The following is a 23,588-nucleotide window of genomic DNA, read 5'->3' on the forward strand; positions in this document are numbered from 1 at the left end:
GGAATATGAATGGAAATAGAATCCATACCATGGAAAGAATACCCACTCTCTGTTAGAGGAATGCATTGCTTTATAGGAAAATTGTGGCAGAAATGAATAATAGACAGACTCACTGCTCTCCTGGTCAGGTGGTTCAATGTTGTATCCGTAGCCGATAAGCGTGCGCACCGCAGCACACACACTGTCCCGGTTGGTCTTCTTGGTTTTCTCATCCAGCAGGTTGTAGGGCACTAGACGAGGGTTTCTCTTATTCATGATGTCCTGATGGGCAGAAAATAAAGGCATCATCCTCTGTTTATTTCCCTCATTGGTGTACTTTGGTATTGGGAACAATAAGAATGTTGGTGGACTAGTGCATAGAATCAGGCCAAAACAGACAAAGAGACTAGGAGGATTGAAATAGAGAGAAAGAATTAGTCAGTATTACTGAGTTTGCAGTAGTCATTTTAAGAAAGCCATATAAGAAATTTAAATGTAATGAGGAGAGGGTGGTATGAATGAAAGACAGACACCTGCACTATACTGTAGGTCCAGCCCTGTCGCACGCGGTCCCGTGCCCACACGTTGTGTCCGTTCTCTGCCAGCTTCTCCACGAGGGTGTTCTGATTGGGCGTCAGCTTAACATGGCTGAGATCCAGGGGGGCAGGCTTGTATCCACTGCTCATCACATATCTGATTGGAGAGAGAATGGTCAAATGGTCTGCCACCATCCCCAGACAGCAGTGTAGAGAGTCATTCAGATAGTAGAGGTTTGGTAGTAGGCTAGTAAATGGACTAAATTATCAGCATTAAGATTAGCATGTTGAGAGCTTTAGTAATGGTTGTGTGTGAGTTAGAATTTTAGTGTCCAAGACTTACGTCTTTGGAAGCTTAATCTTTTTGAGGTTCTCCTCTGCCTTCTCATCGCCCATGCCCACATGGCAGCCCAGCGCCAGCAGAGTCCTGTAGAATCACAGAAAAGTAGGTGTGAAACCAAGGTGAACTGTTTGCTTTTAAGATGATCATGTACAATCTCAGCCCAGGACTCACTTGAGAGTCTCTCCGGACATCTGCAAGTTGTAGTTCCTCTCTGGCTCCGGGAGGTTTTGGAAGTCTACCAGACAGGGGTGCAGCTTCTTGTTGTCATCACGGAACTGGGGGAGGGAAAAGACAGGTCCACAAATAGAGCTGATGTCTGTTGTAATTGTTATCTTTTTTTAGCATCATGGAGAAGCCAAAACTGTCCTTGTTAATACATGATCAATATGATTGTCGCTGCCTGTTCCTCTTTAGTGCTCTAGTTGCTTAGGTAGTGCTGACGGCAGCAGCTGTGGGACAACTTACGGGCCCATAGGTCCAACCCTGCTCAATGCGAGTGACAGCCCACAGCTCGTGGATGTTCTCCGCCAGCTTCTCCCGGATGCGTTCCAGGTGAGGGGGCAACACAATCTGGAAGGAAGAAGTGGGCGTTACTGTGTGGTGGATAACGGGAATAATAGCCAGCATGAGTGCAGAGAACAGCAGGGGTGTAGCATACAGAAAGTACGGAATATAGCCAACAGCCGCTACACTAGAAAGCAGGAGCATGGAATATACTAGACAGCAGAAGAATAGTGGACAACGGGAGTACTGAATACAGTCATTGGATAGCAGAGATGCAGCAGACTCATGGGTGTAATCAACAGCAAGAGTACATAAGACAGCATAGTTGTAGATAATTGCAGGCATGTACATTTGTAAACAGGTCTTTAGTACACAACAGGAGTAGGGTATACAGCAGCAGGATAGGGAGCAATGGGAGTAAAGCAGTAGCAGCAGCAGTAGAGGACACAGCAGGAATGTAGTGGACTGCACTCCTTGCTGAGGACTTCAGGAGTATAAAGAACAGCATAGGTGTAGGGTCCATGAAGTGGGATAAGGCTAATACCTGCACGGTGTCCACTGGGCAGGGGGTGAAGGAGGTGTGTGTGAGTGACTGTGTGGGTCCAAGCAGGTTGCGAACGCCATCAAAGTCGTGCTTGTACTCCTTGATTGGCTCAATGCGCATCCTCTCTTTGGGCAGGAGGGCCTCGTAGCAGGGGGCATACCCCGGGGGCGGGAGAAATTTGAAGTCCCCGTGACGCCCACCCAAGAGGAAGCGCGCCCTGAGAGAGAGAGAGAAATGGTCACTCTAGCACTGCTGGCTCTATCCTTTAATTCAAAATCCACTCCTCATGCCTGCATCTCCCTTCCTCCATTAGTCCATCATCTACCATATCTTTCTCTGTCATCCCCCATCCCTCCCTTAATCCTCTCTCTTCTCTCACATTCCCCCTCAGTTAAAAGCACTCCAACTGAACCGCTGTCTTACTTGACGCCTGCAGAGAAGCTGATGACGGGGAAGAAGAGACCGTCCAGGTTGAAGTTCTCGAACATGCCCTGTACGGGATGCCCATTGATGCGGAATGAGATGCTGGGCACACTCAAGTCTAAGCAGCAGCTGACCACATCATCTGCTGCCAGGATGTGCTGACTGGGCGAGGCCACCACACGAGGGACATGTCCTAGAGAGAGATGCGCGTCAAAGCCGACGCACGTGGAAAAACGCTCTGCAGAGAAGTGGTACGCATGCATTTTGACCTCCGGCTCAGCTCACCTGACCACAGGTGTAGCCCGTCAAATCCGTAGGAGTAAAGGTCGTCCCCTACACCGTTGCTGCCCCAGCCCTCACCACCCCCGGGGTAGGGGCTGTACCCTTCTGTCATCGCCCAGCCCACACGCAGGTGAGCAGGCTGGGCTGTCATAAAGGGCTCCACATAATCAACCATCACCTCATAATACCACTTTTTATACTGGGTAGATCCTTCACATGTGCCCAGGAAGATGTTGGGCCTTACACTGGAGAGAGGAGATGGAGAAGGGAAGGTTAAAACACGAATACAGCAAAACATCAGTGCTGGTTCAGCACTGTTAGAAATGTTGGTGCAAATTCAGAACACTTAGCTGCTGCAAATGAGAGCTGATAGCAGGCTGATTTTTCTTATGAGGGAAAGAGTAATTACACAGTCATGGGAGTCTTGCATTACAAGTGACACTGCACAGTTTTTTCAGCTCTGAGGATATCAGGCATCTCACCTGGAGACATAGTTGATGATATTAGTCTGCAACAGGAGGTCACGAGCCGGAAGAAGATTTTCTGTGATGAGGTTCTGATTTGACCTCACAGCCACACCGTTACACACACACAGAGAGCGCAGCACATCCAACACCTGAGGGATGCAAAGAGGAGACCATGCTGTGAGCTGTGCAGATATGTACAGGGTTGCATTCATCATTACAGTCATGTCCATTTAAGCCTGCTCTCATATTCTCAAAGTGTGAATGTGGAAGATGTTTGCAATATTAGCATGTTTGCAATATTGCAATATTAGCATCTGCTGTCCCAGTCACATACCTTGTGATTGCGCCCATGCTTGTCCAGCAGAGAAATTATAGATTTGATGTGGTTTTCCTGGATGATATTCAGGACCTCTGGACTCTCAATCAAAACACAGTGCAACACCTCCAAAATTCCTGCCGAAAGACAGAGATAAATTGAGTCCCATGAAAATAATAGTGTTTTGAAATATTGATGTGGAGAGAGGGTCTTAGGCCATGGGGTCAGTACCTGAAGAGGCCTCCAGACGGTCCAATTTACTGACAATCCAGTCCAGATTATCACAAAATAGGGCACAGTTGGCCCGATTTCCTCGAATCAGAGAGGCTTTAGGGGAGAGTGTAAAAGACACAGGAGAGAAGTAAGCATCACCAGCATACTGCACTCAGAATTAGATGATACGCAGGTGGATATGATCTAATACGATACATGTTAATGTGCACATGCATATATGTATGTTGAAAATGTCAGTGTATATATAATGTGTGAGACTGCATACAGAGAGTGCATTACTGAAGCATGCACCCAGGATGTCATACCCAGCAGCTCATACAGCAGGTTCACAATCTCCTTCCAAGACTCTGCAGCTTCATCCCCGGCAAACTCAGAGAAGTGGGCAGCCGTGTTGTACACATTTAACCGGTCAATACAGTTCAGCACCAGGGTGATCATGCCCTGAACACATCACAACAGCACACACATAGAACAGAATGGAAATAAGTACGAGCCAAGAGATCTGACTGGCCAATTGTCTGATTAGCTAAGGAGGGTGAATAGCTAATTAATGGAACAGGGCTTTTAGAAAGAGATGGAAACATCGATTTAATAAGATTCCTTTTTAAACAATTTGTGCAGTATGTCTGTGCATTCACATGTGTATGTGTGTGTATGTGTGTATATGTTCTGACCTCCTCTTGGAAGAGGTTTTGTCTGTTTCTGAGGGAGCGAAGTTTGGTCTGCTTCTCCTCGTGTTCCAGCTCCTCCTCAGGAGGGCGGAAGTAGAAGATGAGGTCCTGCAGGGAGAGAACCACAGCATCCAGGGGCAGAGACAATGGGCTGGCAGACTTGTTCTTCCCACACAGAGAGTCCAGACCCCTGGGGTGAGCAGAGACAGAGAGAACCTTACTAACACCACTATCTAAAATGTGTTGTCAATCAATTATATGCTTTTGTTTTTTGTTGCTGATTGTTTCCAGACCTAATATTACAAGGCAGAGTTAATGTAACACAGTGCAGTGTATCCTACACCATGTCATCTTTTTTACATACCCCAATATGTCAGTAAGTAACATGTAAAGGCCACTGCCATGGCATGAATATAAAATATACAATACACTGAAAACAAAATATTTGTAAAACATTTTTTAAATACAGTTGATCTAGGATTAAACACTTAGAGATAGGGGTCATCTATACTACAAAAGGAACAACAAGAAGATGTCCATCATGAGAAAAGCGTAATGTGTCAGTGGCAAATCGAAGATGCTTTTGAAAGATTAGTGCTGTGCGGGGCACTGGGAGGGGCCCAGGCTAGGAGCCATGGCTCATACTTGATGAACTGGTTGAAGAGCCCTGTGGTGCTGTAGATCATACGGGCTGCCTGCGACTCCTCTGTCTGCGAGCGGGCCACAGTTAGGGCATCGTCCATGTGACCCTCCTGGTGCAAGATGGCCTGTGAAAGAGGGGAGGGATTTTTAAGAGTTGTACCGTTTCCACACAGGCGTTTCTCCATGAAGAAGCTGCCTCCTTAGTGCTCTACCTTCCGCTTGAGAGGTCCCAGACGGGCAGACTTGGCGTCCACGGAGGCATAAGTGAGCCACAGCCCCGTGGAGACATGCTGCACAAAGCACATTGACTCCCCGTACTTGATCTCTGGTATGCCCATGCCCTCCACATCACGCTTCTGAGCCACCTCTGTCTTCTCCTGCTCCGTGGATGAAAAAAGTTGATAAGAAAAGTGTATATTTTCTGCTATTATATAGGTGGTTTATAATATAATAGTATATATAAAGCTACTAGTATGTCAACAGATTTAATACCTTTTAATTGATGTATAGTCCAACTGTTTTTATGTTGCAAGCACAGAAGTCAAGTAGTAGTTTGTGTCTGATGAAATATTGTCTGGTGGGTTTACACAACATGTTAGGATTACATTTCTGGTTAAGTCGTGGCAATTGATAATGTCTGCGCAACCTGTTCTAGGAGAAGAGGGAGAATTTAGAGGTGGTGACGAAGTGCAAGCGGTGATTTTTTTAGTGACCTTTGATGCCCGAAAGCAGAAAGCAGACATTTTGGTGTTGGCCCTCTGTGGGTCCAGCACCATCAGGCCCTTCTCCTCATCCAGGCACAGGTACCGGCCTGTGGTGATGTGACGCACTCGGAAAGCCTGGCCCCACTTCATGTGGCTCCCGCTCCAGCTACAGGGACAAACAAAACAAGGCTTGACTGGGGGGCAAGGGACAGTGAAAGTCTCTGTTAGTCATGGTTTCTGAAGCTAAGAGGTACGCTCACCTGATTCGTAGGGGCTCCAGCCTCCACAGAGACCGTGCTTGGTTGCACACGGCACCCCCTTCATAGTGAGCATTTCTAAAGGGAGAAGGAGGCAGGTCAAGGTTTTGGTGAAGGTGAATGGGGTGTCACTTTGTGGTCTTTGTTTTAGTCTCTTACCTGCGCTGGTCGTCACCTTGGTCGGCTGAGGAGATGGCCAAGCACTCGTCCATGTGGCCGTGGAATAGCCTTAAAACGTGGCCTCCTGTCAGATACCCTGTAGAGAGAGATCAACAACTTGAGAGGTGGGGGGGTACAGATATAGCACCCTTATTGAGTGGTTGTGTATCTGCAACAAAGAAAAATTCCTGGTAAAGAAGAGTGAAAGCCTAATTTACCCTCTGCTAACTCGCACCCCGAGCATACAGGGTTCATGTTCCACAGGGTCTGCATGAAGGAGGCATCTACCATCAGGTCTCCACTGGCATAGGACAGATGCTGCAAAAACAGACACGGTGTCAGTCAGACTGTTCAGTTCCCAGCTGACAACAAAAGTCGAACTGTTATCTCATCATCCACAAAGGCTCACCAGGTATCTCTCGGAGGACACGCTGACCAGGATAAGGTCATCTCCAACCCTGACCTTCTCTCCTTCTGACCTTTGCTTGGATGCAGGGTGAATTGTCCACCAACACGCCTCCCCTTGAAGACACATGTTAACATTAATCATTTGCTGTTAAGGAACAGGCACAAAGACTCCACTGTGAGATCCAGGCCTTTGTCTAGTTTTAGCAGAAGAGTGGGAACAGTGTGCGGACCTGGTGAGTTATGCTGCAGTTACTGGTACCTACCTGTGGAATCTTCCTGCAAGCCCACATCGAAGGCCAGCTTGTCTGTGAGTGACCGTGACGTGGTCAGGCAACTGAGGTACTAAGCAAGACAATGAGAGAAAGGGAGATATTCTTAAACCTCTGAATTTATGGCCATTGCATAAGCTGACAGGATGTAAGAGAAATGTGAAAGAAGGTGGGTTGAAACAGACAGTAGGACAGAGGGCAGTCTCACCATGCCAGAGTGACAGTGTCTCAGTAGGATGGCGTGTCCATACAGGAGGGTACGGTGGCCTCCTCCCTGGGATGACTGTGGGGAGTGCAGGGAACAGCAAAAGAGCAGCGATTACCACAAAGACAACATGCATCATCCCACTCCAATCCAGTCTGCCAGGGACAAACACACCAGGCACTAGGGACAGGGCAGAGACAATCCCTCTCCTCATAGCACTCAACCTGGTGACCAGTTGAGGTGAAGAAAGAAAAGGGAAAACAAATGATAATAAACAAAATCATACAAAAAAATTGTATGTTAACAAAACAAGCTTAGCACAAAGGTGAACAAAGAAAAATCGAGTTGAAAACACAGTTTCACATGTGTACAAATAACGTACTGTATACCGGAGAAAAGATATGCATGATATTTACAAAAAATTGGATGAACATTTCAAGAGAAAGTGCCAGCATCACATCAAATCATGTTTATTCACATCTGGCACTTACAAAATACAACTTTAAAAATCTTACCTTTCATTTCATAATCCGGTTAGATTTCAAACAAGAAAACATAATTATTTTTGTTGTTATTAGTGATTGTCATTACCACCACCACCATCAACAGTACAATTATTCCGTGAGTGAGCGCAGGTGTCCTCCCCTGGGTTAAGCACAACTAATCCATCAGAACACATGGCAAGGCAGGGTTTTTCGGGTGGGGTCAGTGTGTCAGGGGGGTTTATTCCACATTAGCACAGGCTCTGTGAACAGCTGGAACGCAGAATAGGCCCGGCTATAGGCCCCCACGTCCCCCCCACGTGTCGGATTCCCTCCTGCTATCTGAGGTCTAGCCTCTGTTGCTGCCAGCATTCTTCCCTGGGCCACATGCCATGCTATTCTCATCCAAAAATCATCAGACCCAAGGCTCGGACTCTGTCAAAACCCCCTAATTACAGTACAAATCCTATAATGTGTCTGGGAAATGGATACCCTAGTTACAGAGAGCAGGTTCCGTTTTATGGTTTTACAATAAGTCAGAACACTTCGCCTCAGCCTATATTAGTGACCTTGTTGTGATTATGATTAATTCGGTTTATGTTTTGGTCTCGCTCAAGACATACCACGCTTGTCTCCAAGATGAGAGGGGGGTGAGTATGGAAAGGGGGAAAGGTTTCATGCTGTGTTTGGTCTACAGGAAATGGAAAGTGAAAGTTGGGGAGGACAGAAAAAAGAGGAAAGAGAGGTGAGTGATTAATGGGATGGCAATAGTGCTGCATGGCGTGACAAAACCATGAATGAGTTGTAACATCGAGACTAGGGTGGACTGAGGTGACACTGTCTGGATTGGGACCAGACCCGGTCTACTTCTGCACTCTCCAGCTAGAGAAGTTTCTTCCCAGTGGGCCACATGGTACACCACATGGGGCTTCAGCTATGACAATATTGAAAAGAGGGACAGCTGAGTCACTTTGGGGGGATGGGAAAAAAACAGAAAAGGCTGCAGCACTATTTCAGAAAGAGGACATTCAGTAGGAGGAGGTGGACCCCCAGGGTTGAAGAGAGGTAGGGGGGAAGGGGGATAGAAGTTTAGAGAAACATGTGACGGGAAATGAGACATGTGCAAAGACATACCCATTTGTCCAAATTGACTGCCTATGGTTGGCAGGGGGGAGGGGACAGGGTCGGAAAAGAGACAAAAGGTAGAGTAGAAGTTGAGCAGGTGGAGACATACGAATCTTGAGGCACACAGAACTCCAACTGGAAGATTTTTAAAAACCCAAAAACAAGAAACAAATCCACGCCATTTCCACCTGCTTTAAGATTGATTTTAAGGGTGTATTTCACGTTTGAAGTACAACAGAATACTGTTTTACTGATCTGTGTCAAATATGTCTGTTGAGCTCTGAAAGTGTAGCAAGTGTCCCTTATAAAGAACATAATAATGTCTTTTCTTTGTAGATATGTTTGCCTTTTGAACATGTGAATATGTTTGCCTGTTGAACAACCTTGCTTTGGTGTGAAAATCTGAGCTCCTTGATTATGTATGTTGAAAATAAAAATGTCACTCGGGAATAAAACTAGTGTCAGTGTGTCAGTAAATGAAAAAAGTGGATATGCTCAGATGCTGGGGGAATCTAAGGACACCCGCACAGCCTCAGTCCCTACTGACTGCTTGTGAAGACAGCAAGAGAAAAAGAAGAGGAGGATGAGGATACTGTTTCACTTTAGCAAGATAAAAAGAAAGAGCAAGGTATACATTTCACTCAATTATTTTCATAAAGGATTTATTTTACATCTTTGTTTTGTATCTGTTCCAGTAGGAAGCACACCTGAAGAACTGATCAGCAGCAGTTAGACCTTCTTACTGCTCTTGCTCATCCCATCCCATCTCCCTCCTTCCCTCCCTCCCTGCCCCTCTCCCGTCTGCCCAGGTCTTACCTCTGTCATCTCCACGGTGTTAGCCAGCATCTCCTGCAGGGCACGCACCGACAGGGACTGCTCCAAGATGAAGGAGCAGATTGCCAGGTCTGGTGGCACATTCTGTTGGGGGTGGAGGGCGGGTCATCAGAACAATGTTTGTCAAACCAGCAGTCCAGAAGCAGTGAACCACATGAGCGTGTACTGTGGTGAGTGGGGGAAGTTCACCTGGGCATTGGATGTGGTCTCCAGGAAGCAGAGGCGATTCCCGAAGCCCTCACAGGACAGGCACAGCTTTATCTGCTCCTTCAGAACGGTCGCAGTGCACTGTAGCACCACCTGATCGTCCTGCGGACACACACACCCGGGGAGACGTGCGGTCAGAGGACAGGCACGGCACAGCTGCTGCTGCGGTGGTGCGGTCCCACCTGAGCGCGGACGCCAGCGCCACGGTCGCTGCCATCAAACTGACAGCACCTCCTTTTAATAAAGGCAACCCAATACATCTCCCGCTTTCATTCACATAAATACAGAGACAATAACAGTGTGAACAGACAGTGATTTACAACAAACACCGAGCTGCCTGTCAATGCTCCTGCACCCTAGGGCCTGGTGTAAATGCTCAAATAAACACCCCCCTCCTCCCTGCCCCCACACCTCTGACTTGCAACATTCCCAGCTGTTACCCACAGTCACTCATTATGTAAGCAGCTATATCCATCTGAGCCCCTTTTTTCCTTTCTCTCACCCCCCTTCCCTCTTTCTCTGTTTCTCCTCTCGAAACTTCTACCCTCTCCTTCTCAGCACAATGTTCCTGTCTAAACATGAATGTACCCTATTGTCCTCTGTTGCCTTCTGTCTCTCTGTATTTTTGTCCTGCTTGTGCATCACTCTCTATCATTCTACCTCCCTCCTCCATGTATTTCATCACACTTCCTGCATCTGTACATCATTTATAGTGTGGAATGCACATACTCATTTTAGTCTAAAATTAAAACATTTGCTTGGTTCCACAAAATGTGTCAGTGATGCAGATTGATGACCTCACAATGTACTGTCCTCTGTACCCTCAGACATTCTCTTCCTTTCTTTAGCTAATCATTTGTCCTCTCCCAGCCTAGCACTATATCCTTCTATATTTTCTACATCGTTATCATTGACTAAAATAAATCATGTGTGAACTATTGTGGTGGGCCTCTTAGGTGGCCCACCACAATAGGTTTCTTAGCAAAACTCTTTCACCTTTGTTTCTACAGCACAGGATCAATCAAATCTTTTCTGCAATCCGGTCCAGTCTCTTAACAATGACATTTATGTGTATTGCCTGAATTTTGTTCATTTGAGTGGCCTCAGTTGCAACTTGGACCTGTTCTGGAGAGGAGAGGTGAAGGTGTGTGCAGGAACCCGATATGGAAGTAAAGACATGCTCTTTATTTATAAAAGCTGCAAGCCGCTGTGTGACTCAGAGCTCTGTACCAAAATGATCAGATGACACTACGGCCATGCTCGACCAGATTCAGCCGCTAGTTGAGCGTCACTAGCTCTGCCTGTCAGAGTTCAACACCCTGTTCATTGGAAAAAATTGTAATCTGCTCCCACTATGATCCAGGCTATTGCCTGAACAGGTTACCTGACTCCGGCTGAGGGGTTTTTATGGTTCTTGTTTATATAACCAACATACTGTAAACAATATTGATGTAGAAAAAAAAAAATTAAACCCAAAACCAGGCTTGAAGACTGTGTGTGAGTTAATTATGAGGCAAATATATGTATGCATGCAATAACATTCTGTTATGTTAATAATGCATTGTACATAAAAAGATTTTGTGTGGTGTAGCTTCCTGTTTGAACACCCAGGGAGCCTGAATTTTAAGTGATATGATATTTATGGTTAACCAATTGTTGCTACAGTATACACAAGCCAACTCCTTCAGCCAGTAGACAAATGAGAATGTTGGACATGCCAACATCCTGCCCACTAACCACCTCTCAGTTGCACAATTAAAGAGGGATCACATTAGGATGACATCACGCATCCCTCGTCTGCATTGTCAGACTGGCAGTGCTTTAGGTAATTTGTCAAGGTCATTCTTAAGCCTTTATCTTATGAATTGATTTATCAAAACATGTTGTTTACTTGTTATCAGCTCATTCTACAATATTCCATGATAACAATAAAACCAAAAATCCAATATTTTTTGGAAACCCCCCCCCCATAACATTTACAACTTCTCAGTGCAATGTACTTTCCAGAACATGCAATTTGAAGCCCACCCGCTTCCCCTATCATGTGAAAAGCTTTTGGAGTGAGCCCACAAATTCAAAGGCTTAACTCACAGCCATATAAATAGATACAGATCCAGGGAGCAGTTTGTAGGATGCGTAATATCATTCTAATCCTATAGCTTTCAGCGTTAATGTGTTACTGTTATCATTCCAGATCCTGAAAGATAAAAGTATAAGGAAAAACTTATAAGGATAAAATATTGACCTGTTGAACTAATCTGAGGTCTGGAAACATAATGATTGATTCCCAACAGTCGGGCGGGAGTAGAGTTACAGCCAAGACATATTTAGGGGTGGTTCAAAACTAGGTTGAGTGCTTGGTGTGTAGGCAGAGAAGAGAGCACCATGCACTGATGTCATCGCACAAACACATCTATATTTTCAATGTAGGTATTGATCAATGGGCTGGGAAAAAGTGGGCTTAAGAATGTAATGAAGGAATGACAGAGCGGTTGTCCATGCCATTGGACTCTGTTCTGATTTGCCAGATTCCATGACCAAGAGATCAGAACCTTTCCTTGTGGTGGAATTAGAGGTGTTCCGAGCAGGTGTGAAAAACAAGGGTACTGTAGTTCCTCCACAGCAAGTCTACTCTACGTGCTTGACCAAGGACTGGAATCTAACAACTCCTCAAGCTTCTATCACCCTTAGAACTGGAGAGACATTCACACACTTTAATGCTGCCCTTCAGCACCAGGGCCAATTAGTTCTGTGATGGGTGGTTGTTCACCCCTGGCTTACGCTCTTTTATGCTCCAAACACTTGACAAGAGTGAGCAGCAGACATGTTGCGGGGTTATAGGCTGCTTAGAGTGTGCTGAGATTTGAGAAACGAGTGCTCTATATGGCATAACGTATATTGCTAAATATACTCAGGGAATGTGTAGCTCTCAGCACTTGTACACTGATGCACTGTACCTCCTTCAGTCAGCATATGAATGCAGCGACATTCACCTACACACACACTCACACACACAAACACAAACACACGCAGAGACATATCAACACACAGGTATCTCGCTACTTCTGTGTCTGTCTGGCATAAGTTGAACACATCACTAACACTAAGTTGGAAAACTGCCAACAGCTTTTTCATGGAAGTGTTCCATGCATAGAAGCATACATTCAAAGAAGGGCTCCCTCAGAAATACATTGTCATGTGCAAAGAAGTGCAGTTCCTATATTTTTCATTGAATTCAGTGGTTACATTTAGATGATGCAAATATAAATCGAAAAGCTCTGAGACTACGACCATCACAAGTCACACTGGCCAGCAGGATCAATAAAAGAGAGCTCCAATTTCACCTGGCAGTACTAAAAACACTTAAGGTGTCTGGCAGCATATCTAAAGTAGTGAAATCACCAGAACTCAATTAACCCAAAAAAGAAAGACATTTGAAGACAAATATGTTCCACAAGTGAATAACGGGTTCTGATGCTTTCTGAAGAAAAATCTTTCACTGGAACCCTAAAGATTGATAAGCAGATTATTTCTCAAAGCAGAAAACATGAATAGTATCAGCATTTACAGCAAGATCTATGGGGGTGATATCCCAGCAAAACAAGCTCGTTATCCCCACCACTACATGTTGCACAGTGCCAGTTCTCAAGGAAGCCGCTTTCCACTTTCCATTTTGAAATTGTAGACCACCAAGAATAATAAACTGCCAGGGAGCACTTAAGATGTGAGATACCTGCTGTGGCACTACTGGGATGGAACACAACTCCTGCACCACAGCGACAGAAGCCAACCTCCTCCTGCCATTAGAGGTTCTCAAACTCTCAGGCCAGCTCATAGATTGTTGCTCTGCTGACTGAAGCTGAGAGAAGGAAAGATTAGGAAGATCATGGAGGTGTGGAGATGAAGAGAGTGGGTAAGGATGAAAGGGAGGAAGGCTGTCCTTTTCCAAAGCTCTGTCTCCAAAGTGCGAAGGTGCAGCGCTCTCAGCAGGCAGAACTCCCCACTGTGGGCCAGGCTATAAACGTCATCTGTCCTGCAGGTGGGAGCGCGCAGGCACCTCAGGACAAAAATGCCAGGTGCCTGCCAACGCCCTCCCCAGAGTCCACCCAGTCCCAGGGCAGCTCTTCCCTTTCTCAACCCTGTCTCTGCATCCTCTGTCAGCTCCAAAAATAACTTCTTTACAGGCCCTGCTCAAGTCAACCCCTGCATCCCCACATCAGTGGAGCTTCAAGGATATGTGATGTTGAACTTAACTGTAATGTGTCATTACGTCTAACGCTCACAAAAAAAGGCCACAAAAAGAGACAAAGAAAAGGTAATTAACAGAAAAATTCCTCAAAAGCCACTTTCCACAGTTCTCCCTTCCAGCCTTTAGACTGTAAGATTATTTCTGCTGAGCTGGATGCTCTGAACTCATGTTTTTGCAGTCATTGAAACTCTACTGAAACTCTGTACCACTGCAAGGATTATTACTGACAGGTTAGCTGGGGACAGATCACTGAGCTGCTGAAATGTCAGTTTGGGTCCAAGGTTCCATCCATTTTATGGTTAAGGTCAACTGTTTATAACCCATCAGCTACTAGAAGGTCAAAGGTCATTCGTGTTGCTGTATACAGTACGTGGGACTTTGTTCAAGCTGTACAATTACTGAAGTGATGAGCTGAAACTGTCTTCCATTTGCTTTGTTATGGAGACCAAAAGGGTTGCATCTAATGTTCTTTATTGTACATTTGTGACAAAGGAAGCATGTTTTTGTACTACAAGAAGTTCTATAGAGGTGTTATAGAAATGTAAAAAGAAAGCTCTGGTCTTTTGAGCATGCATATGTATGCATGCATGCATATGTAGACATGCGCGCTTGTGTGTGTGTGTGTGTGTGTGTGTGTGTGTGTGTGTGTGTGTGTGTTTAAAAGTGGAAACGGAGAAGAGACTTTATATATGGCTTTGCAGTACTCAGTTTGCTGAGTAGTGTAAAATGGTAAAAATATCCAACATTATGGATGAATCTTTCAATCCCTCATCAACACTTCTAGAACCTTTCCGTCTCTCGTTCTCATTTCACTGCTGACTTCTCTCAACCACCTTTCTCTAATCTCTAACCTCTCTTTTTCCCTTTTAACTGCCATTACCTGCCTTCTTTGTCATTTCATTTTTGTTCTCTCTCCCCTTGTCCACCCACACAGTATTTTTCTCTCCTTTTTCCTCTGTTCCTCTTTCTTTCTCTGCCCTCTCCTGCTTTCGCACTGCTTCTGTGCCCCCACTCTCTCTCTCTCTGGGCCACCCCCGCTCCTCTCCACCCCTCTATTTTGGGAAGCTGCACCTGTCACTCTCACATTCCCTTGTTCTGCTGACCAGCAGATGCTTGAGAGTCACTTGAAGAAGCTAGGCTTGAGACACTGAACACTGGTGCAGAGCTGCTGCTTCATACTGAATCGGCAACACAGAGAGCAGCACCTCTCAGCAGCCCGCAGAACCACAGACGTGAACAGGCCTCCTGTAGTCCATCCTCCTCCCTCAACCATGGACAGAACCACGGTCCAGGACAGTCCCTACCAAGGTCTGAAACAGATATGCGTTTACCTGGATTCAACATCAGACACACACTTGGGAAGGTGCTAAACAGACACGCACCCACGTTGGTTTGGAGTCAACAAGTAATCCACACACACTTGGTTTCAGCCTTACTGTGGATGCACACCCCCTCTACACCCACCAAAGAGCCACTGCAGTGAGCTAAGACAAACACTCTGCTCTATGATACAGACACACTTGGCCACCCACAATCCACTATAGAAATGTGGTCTACACACACAGGCCCACAAAAGGACAGAAATTGACACAAAGAAAAAGAGGCAAATCTTTTGTATAGTGTCACCATGAAAAGTTCTAAATTTCAAATAAATAAAAACCATTGAGAAAGTAAAGGGCTTCATTATTATATCATGACAATAATTGCAAGTATTTGCCTTGTCTCCCTGTAAGCTTCCCTATTTTCACTGTGACACTGTGCAGTTCCTAAACAAACACCTCAGCCAGCTTGTTATCATTTCCATGGTGATGACCATCCCCATGGTCCTCTCTGGAAAACAGTATATACCCCATGAGTATGAGAGAGTAAGTCAAGTAATGGTTATAATGGTTGGGAAGCATTAGGTTAGGCAGAAGGCTGCTCAATCAAATCCTTCTGGTATTCTAAAACAACAAATGCAAGGAAAATCTAAATATGTAAAGAAATATAATAAATATGTAAAGAAACCATAATTCCATGTTTTGCTTTGTAAATGGATAACAGTTCAAACATATGCTATGTGATAAGGATGTCTGCTATGTAAAACAATGGCATAAACAGTCACTGTGGACATGGCTCAGTTAGCAAGGACTGCTTGTTGGCACTTAAAGCTGGAGAAACTAAATGGCTTTCTTATAGAAAAGCTGAATAAATTACTTAATTAAAATGTCCATGTAAGTCCTGCCAGTGTATGTTTTGCTGTGATGACAGTAGTCAGCTATATGACACCAGCAAAGGACATGCAATCAAATTAAAGGGGATCATAACTGGAAAATGCAAAGAACTATTCAGCAGTTTTGTCCTGGGCTAATGTTTCACCTTAGACTGAGGTTCATCTACCCTTCCTTTACTTAGTAAACCACACCCCATGAAGCATATGCATGACAGATAGAATGTTCTGATGGTTGCTTATAAATAAGGATATAGTGCTTCAAAAATGTATCACCACATTATTTACTTTTTAATTGATTAGTTGCCGTTACCCAATTTACATTAATTACTTTACAAATATTATTCTTTTATACAGCAGAATATTTTACTGAAGCTATTCAGGTGAAGTAACTGCTCAAGGGTACAACAGCAATGCTCACTCAGGATGTGAACTTACAACCAGTTCAGTTCCAATACATTGATCGCCCCAATTATACAGATAAGTGGGATTCTGTATTTTAGGATTTGGTGACATAATATTGTGTCAATCAAAAGGATAAAAGGAGAAGCAAATCAAGAGAAAAACAAAGAGCAAATCAAGAGATGCATTCATCTGCTTGTTTTGTTGTGTGTTTCCCCTAAATCCCAGTTTCCAGTGCCCAGGTAAAGCTTGAGAAATGTCAAGCTTTCCATCTCATTGAGACTCTGATTGTGCACTTTTTTTCTGCAGAATTGTACAGAATAAGTATATCACAACAGACATTCATCACAAAAAAGTTTAAAACAAGTTTCAAAACAAACCAATCAGACTTCAGAAGTTCAGTGGAATTTCTCAGATACCAACATTAATTTAAAAGAATAGCCTTAACATGGCAGAGACCTGCAATTGGAGACACCATACCCCTGAATAAACACCTGTTTATTGTGGAAGACCTCACTGTGACTGTGCTGGTCTCAGATGAACTCAGATAAACAGGTGCTGTGTGTCAGGCCTGGGTGTAGATCTGTTAATCTCAAGCCTCTGCAGACAGACAGCCACAGTCACACCTCTGGGTCAATCAGATTAAACCTGTCTGGGAGCTACATCTCTGACTGTCTCTTACATGAAAAGTATCATGTAAACATACATATGTGTGCACACATACACAGATAAAAACACACACAAGGACCAATAATAAATATATAGAGTACACACACACACACACACAAACATGTACTGTATGCACACACTCGTATTCAAATTCATGGTGTCTTTGTGGAAGCCATATAGAATTACATGTTCAAAGTGCCTTAAGCACAAGATGCCTTGATGCATCTATCCATCTGATCCTCTGTGGAAAAGGAAACCCTATTTTCATTGGAGCAGCTCTAAGACATGTCAGAGATGGTCTAAAGGTGATCAGGGAGAGACAGTGCAAAAGAAAAGAAAAGCTGGCAGGTGCATGGGAGGCGGGATGGAAGGGTAGAGGTGAGAAAGACAGTAAGAAGAACAGCGAGTGAAACTGTCAATGAGTGATATCCTGTTACACAGCGGGTGACTTTCCATAACATCACCTGCACTACCTGAATGTCAAAGTCACAATAAAGCAACACTGGCATGTTCGGTCAAGCCAAAGGTTAGCATAATCTCAACATGCATACATGTACTCAGAAATATACACCACAGTGAAATAATGCTCCTGAGCTCAAGCACCTCTAAGAAGTGAGTCCCCCCACCAAACGCACCTGCACAAAAGCACACACAGACACACACACAGGTTTGTACACACATACACACACACACACACCCTTGCAGGAGGTGAAGTAGGACACCGTCTATCTCAGACAGCCTCAGACAGCTCACTATAAAAAGAAACTGCTGTTGCACAAAGGAGCCAGACTACTCCTCAAACACAATTACACATATGATTTATACCACTGCTTTGATATCACAAAACAATGACACAGCTGTTACTCATCTTTGGCAGCATGGGGAATCAATACCTGTCAACCCCCACTATGCTCTGTAGTAAATGAGTCAAACAAGTTGCACACTACAGGAGAGGCATGTAAGGAGTTAAAAATATGTGGACAGAGAAAGGCTCAAGTGGAGCACAGAGCGTTGTGCTTTAACGGCCGAGGTCTCAGAGTGGAAAAGCAAGTCAATGCCAATGTAAAGAGATGCGCAGATATTAACAGATATCCACCTACGTGCAATGCAGTTGCTGAGCGTGCTGGAGAGACCATTTTTAAAGTGGGCTGCTGCTCATTCTGTGTGCCTGTGCTTTGTGTCTGCACTCCACACAACAGACTATGTGGGTATCACTGTCTGCACTGGTGCATTCTGGGACTGTGGACAGAGAGGCAGACTAGGAGCAGTAGTCAACCACAGGCTGACCAATAGCCAGTCTGGAATTTGATGACTGATCATTTGACTGTCATTATGCAGCAATGCACTCCACATTATGCAAATTTCAGAGCATGTAAGATGTCATAGTTCCATGATGGCACTCATCTGTTACTGCTGAGCGAGCCGTCTTTGTAATGTGAGGGGGACCCTCTGAGCATTAGCAAAGACACATGGGCAGCAATCCAAATACAGTGGATTTGACTGAATTTATCTAATTGTGTTAAAAGGTCTGATGCCCCCTCCCTTACTCCTGCTTTCAGTAAATTACCCTGCTTTGACATGTAAGTAGAGCATGGGAATCCTCTGTCATGCTCCTCTCTCTCCCTCCATCTTTCATTTCCAGAGAATTCGGGTGAAGAGCGGGACAGAGAGGGAGGGAGAGGAGTTGTTAGCCACTGCAGGCGAGGGAAACTCCAGCCCAATCTGGAATCTCTCTGCAGGGAGTCCCAGCTCTCTCTGGGACGAGGACATATGCGGACAGCCCAGTTCCTGAAAAATGCCTCCCCTTCCCCACATTCAGCAGCTGGAGACCAGCTTCAGAAGACTACAGCTTCGTCTTAGTTCTGTAGCTTCAGATCTGTCAAATATTGTTTAGAGAATATGACCATGACTATGTACCTGTGATGGATTTCTTGTTAAGGAGAGCTACTGTGAGATCCACTTGCCACTATAAGTGTCCAAACTAGATTACCCACACAAAGGTGAGCGAATTTCATGTAGAGTACCAAACAATGAAAACAATCTGACAATGGTTATCGTGTATGATGTGATCTTTAATACAGTCCATTAAACTGAAAATAAAAGAGATGGATTGTTTCCAGTGAACTTGATCCTTTGTTAAATAATAGCACCTTAACAAGCTAATATAATTAAAAACTAAATCATAAATCAGATTGCAGTATTATAAGATTCAATCTGTCTATAGTTTTAAATTGCCAGTCTCATACTCTCACTCTTTGTTATGGCAGGTCAACTTTGGCACCAGACTGTAAATGAAAAAGTATACAGAAAAACTGTGCCCCTGAAATCCATGAGTACATATGTGTTGTCCCATCTACATTTAGGAATGCACAATCACATTCATCTTTCTATGACGTCTGGCTTGTGCCAGACGTGACAGTTCTTCTGCATATAAAGTTCAGTGCTTTAACACAGCAGATCACTATGCCCTGAGATCACCATCTTCACCATCTACAACATGCCATGCCACGCTGCCTAATCATGCCAAACAGCTAATACTGTTAAATTGCACTGTTTAAGATTATTTGATTCACTGGTTAAAATGAATGACTTGGGTACATGTGAAATTAAATTAAACAAAGTACAATACTGTTGTGCAAGCTGGGATAATTTACTGTCCTGGGCTTACTCCATCTTTGACACATGATAATGATTTATGGATAGAAGTATTTTATGCATCCCATATATCTCTGTGAAACCACCCGCACATCGTACAGGTCGTCATAGCCTAAATAAACACTTGTATTCCACAAAACAAACAGGTAGAGGGCTCTGATGCCTACCAACTACTTCAAGCACACATCAAGACCTCTTTTTCTTTCTGCCTTTCTGTCCAGCTCAACTGTTTCCTTTTTAGTCAGAATCTTTCTTTTTGCGTAACTTTCTCTCTGCCACAGTTTCCCGCATCAGAGACGAGCTCCTTCTCCCACTACAGCAAACTTGCTTTTATCACCCTCTCTTTCCATCCTTCTCCTATCATCTCTCTGTCCTCCTGTCCCACTGTCTGTCTGTTGCTAAGTCTGTCTGTCTGTCTGTCTGTCTGTCCTCCCCTGTGAAGAGCACAGAGGCACTGCGGTCAGCTGTCCCCGGGCACAGGACAGCACACTCCTCCATCTCGCTCCCTGGCTCCGAAGGGCCTGCTTTCCTAGGGTATATAAATAGATAACGATGCTAACAGATGCACTGGCCCCTGTCTATCTCCACACACCCCTGAGCTACCCTGAGGGTGAATATTTGGGAAGCCAAAAAAAAAAAAAAAAAACTCTCAGGAAAGGTAAAACACCTGGCTTCACAACTCACTCAACAATCAATTGTCCATTAAAGACAAATTAAAAAAAAAAAACAGCAGTAATGTCAAGACCAAAGACCATTTCTGTAAAGTTAATAAACGGGTCATCAGAGGCACAGATAGACACAAAAATAGTCCACTAAATACAGAAGGCAAGCGCAGCCAGCAGATGCAGTGCCTCGAACGCCACATTCTGGTGCAGCACAATGTAGAAAATGGAAGAAAGGGAGTCATTCGATATGTAGGCCAGCGTAGCAGGGGAATTACATGTTTAAAAATACTCAGTGGTCATGGAGCAGGGTTCTGGGTCTGTCACTTAGTCTGCAGCACCCATGCAAGCAGCGTGGTAACCAAAAGAGAGACTGACAGGTAGCAAAGAGCCCAATCAGAGCGGCCCCTGTCAGAAAATAGGGGGCCTCAAATTTCAGATTGTGGTGACAGGATCACAGCCTGCTGATTCCCCTCCTCCAGGTCCTCTGTTCCAAAATCTACTCTATACGGGTCAGCCCCGCTGTGAGGGAAAAGTAAGCAGCACTCACCGTCCGCAAGAACTGAATCTCCTCCTCTCCCTCTCCTCCTTCTGCCATCCTTTCTCAAGGGTTATTCGCAGCTCCTCAGGAGAAATTACAAAATCCTCCCCTTTTCTCTCTCTTACTCTCTCCCTCTCTCTCTCTGTCTCTTTCTCTCTCTCTCTCGCTCTCAGTGTCTGTGTGTGGGTGTGCTGGAGGACAGCATGGGTCCTGTGGCTCTCACAGCGCCGTGTGAGAGAGTGACGGGCGGCTCTGCACTCGCCGCCTCTCCTCCTCAGGCACCGGTCGGGTGAGAAGGGGGGGAGGGGCAAACACCTTGTCAAGGATCCATACCGCTCCCACTACGCACCCATGTTTGTGTGACTAGGCCACTCCCTCATGCTGGCAAGCCCCTCCCCCTTTGACCGATGGTCTATAAAAGGAAAGCAAAGGGGGACTCCCTGGAGGTTCTGGGTGCTCACACTGCACACTCCTATTAGGAGGACTGGATTTACAGCTGCTTTTCTGAGTAGTCTGTACTTTGGCTTTTTTGCACATCTAAGACCCAAAACATTCCACAATTTTAACTGGTGAAACACCTTCAGCTGGAATGCTATTATCAACATACAAGGCATGCTCAGAACAATCTGTGGAAAATAATTTAAATTTGGAGGAATGTCACTTGCTATAATCCCACTATAATAAATTAATGTTACATCATACATCATATAATATGACATAAAGCAAATATCCTTTACTGAGCATTGCCAGCTCTTAAGTTAATGTCTTTGAACTGAAGGGTCCAAGTAAAATGAACATCATAAATCACCTGCATACTGCAAAATACTGCACTTTCATAAAGGAGAGAAAAAGCAGTTCCCTAGGATTCTATGATTCTGTGATATAGCCTTATAAAATGTGACAATATTTTGGAACTATGATAACTAGGGCCACATGTAATTAACCATGCATTGCTGTTTTCTTTTACATTGAACAGAAAGGCGTCAGGCGCATCAATACAAAAACTGGACTTTCATCTTATGATCCAAAGTGATAGGCATATACCTCTGACTCCACTGAACAAGAGGATTTTCAGAGCAACCTAATTCATCCACTTTCATACAGGGCAACCCATTTATGGCTATATCATGACTGAAGTGTGGCCTAAAAAATATCCTTATTGTGTATCTGTTGAATTAATCAATGCAGAAACATTGAGCTGAGCCCCACCCCCACTGCATTTGAGCAGTACAATGCATCCCGATTGTAATGTAATGTAATTATCTCTGCACTTGCATTTAATTGAAAGAGATTAGCCCATTCCACTACAGGCAAAAAATAGTCTGCAGCAGCTGTTCTGCTAAGGAAAGCACACAAATTCCAGACACCAGAGAGAGAAACTATGCAAACATGCATGTCTTTGGAAATACAGTGCACACACACTTATTGTCTCTTACATTGTCATATAAATTAGTATGATAAAATGAAAACATTGCCAGCAACACATTTTTTTCCTTCCCAGTCACCTGTGCATTTTGGGTGGGTGAGTTTGCATTCATAGTTATATCATATCATGTGCTTTGTTTTTCAGTTAAGAAAAGTGTGTGTGTGTGTGTGTGTGTGTTTGTGTGTATGTGGGTGCTATATATTTCTTTGTCCTGTTCCCCTTTATGCTCTGTTTGTTTTATTTTGCCTGCCCCCCTGACTTTCTTTTTTTCTGAATGTCTGTCTGTCGTCCTATGTACATTTTGTTCTCTTTTTCCATGTTTATCTTCATATCCACAAACACTGTGGTAAAATCTAAAAATGGACCAGGCTAATCTTGGTCCAAATCCTCCAAATTAGAACTCAAGCAGCCTGCAGCTCTTATCAGGAGGCGAGAATCTGCATGAAGGACACACCCCTTTTCAGCAGAAACGCATTCATACCCACCACAGTGCAGAGATGGACAGTGAAGGCATGATATTTGAGATCCAAACACAATCATGCACTAATATCGATACATGAAAATGCGTTGTCTCACCTCCACGATCTCCATCTAAGTGTCATCATTCAGCTCAGTCTCCCTCGCTCCCATCTCCCTTAGCAACCTCATCCGGCAGCACGGCAGTAGTACTGGCTTTTGGGGGATTTTCTTGGCAGCTTGACAGTAACTTCAGTGGGCATGCTCAGAGCATGCCTTTCTGGCATTCAGCCTAAATGATTTAAATGTGCTGAAAGGCATTCTGGGAACTGAAGTTCTATTGCTTTTGTCCATCCCTTTTAAGAAGCTGTTCTATCCCAAGCTGGTTTTTTCTAACCTATTCAGTTACCTTCTTCGCCACTAGATGTCACTCAAATATCTACCAGTTTACCCAAATGAACCGATGAATTGATGTCTTGTGTTGCACCAATGTTATCTTTTCCGCTATTATTTTCTAGGATTCTCGAATGCCTTCTCCCAGAGTCGGGGAATAATTTTCCAGATTTTTCCCAATTAGCCTGTGGTTTCTGATTTTTTGATTCCCTCTGGAAAAAAAACACTGTGTACAAAGCTTTTTGACATCTGGATTGTAAAAATGTTCTACAACTAAAAAAAACTTGATTGATTGATTGACTGTTGAAAACTTCAAACAATATATTCACTAGAAC

General features: G+C 44.4%; 1 protein-coding gene across 4 annotated transcripts in view; it reads right to left on the reverse strand.

The window, feature by feature from the left end:
• The window catches only part of ryr1b (ryanodine receptor 1b (skeletal)), a 69,219-nt gene extending 47,966 nt beyond the window's left edge, over positions 1-21,253 (reverse strand). For 3 of the 4 annotated variants that reach the window (XM_036536213.1, XM_036536212.1, XM_036536211.1), the window contains exons 1-26: positions 20,988-21,253; positions 9,574-9,693; positions 9,367-9,468; positions 8,560-8,580; positions 6,947-7,021; positions 6,733-6,811; positions 6,471-6,583; positions 6,280-6,379; positions 6,062-6,158; positions 5,906-5,980; positions 5,655-5,811; positions 5,154-5,318; positions 4,945-5,066; positions 4,303-4,489; positions 3,934-4,069; positions 3,626-3,721; positions 3,413-3,531; positions 3,094-3,227; positions 2,615-2,856; positions 2,330-2,522; positions 1,907-2,123; positions 1,324-1,428; positions 1,030-1,133; positions 859-942; positions 513-672; positions 114-261 (exon numbers count right to left, since the gene is read on the reverse strand). In XM_036536213.1, the coding sequence (XP_036392106.1) occupies positions 114-261; positions 513-672; positions 859-942; positions 1,030-1,133; positions 1,324-1,428; positions 1,907-2,123; positions 2,330-2,522; positions 2,615-2,856; positions 3,094-3,227; positions 3,413-3,531; positions 3,626-3,721; positions 3,934-4,069; positions 4,303-4,489; positions 4,945-5,066; positions 5,154-5,318; positions 5,655-5,811; positions 5,906-5,980; positions 6,062-6,158; positions 6,280-6,379; positions 6,471-6,583; positions 6,733-6,811; positions 6,947-7,021; positions 8,560-8,580; positions 9,367-9,468; positions 9,574-9,693; positions 20,988-21,035 (3,199 nt within the window). In that variant the 5' untranslated portion in view covers positions 21,036-21,253. The remainder of the gene's footprint in view (positions 1-113; positions 262-512; positions 673-858; positions 943-1,029; positions 1,134-1,323; positions 1,429-1,906; positions 2,124-2,329; positions 2,523-2,614; positions 2,857-3,093; positions 3,228-3,412; positions 3,532-3,625; positions 3,722-3,933; positions 4,070-4,302; positions 4,490-4,944; positions 5,067-5,153; positions 5,319-5,654; positions 5,812-5,905; positions 5,981-6,061; positions 6,159-6,279; positions 6,380-6,470; positions 6,584-6,732; positions 6,812-6,946; positions 7,022-8,559; positions 8,581-9,366; positions 9,469-9,573; positions 9,694-20,987) is intronic. The other variant, XM_036536214.1, reaches the window with a different exon arrangement.
• Positions 21,254-23,588: the final 2,335 nt, after the last annotated feature.

Source organism: Megalops cyprinoides, chromosome 9 (assembly GCF_013368585.1).
Source record: "Megalops cyprinoides isolate fMegCyp1 chromosome 9, fMegCyp1.pri, whole genome shotgun sequence".
Lineage (NCBI taxonomy): Eukaryota > Metazoa > Chordata > Actinopteri > Elopiformes > Megalopidae > Megalops > Megalops cyprinoides.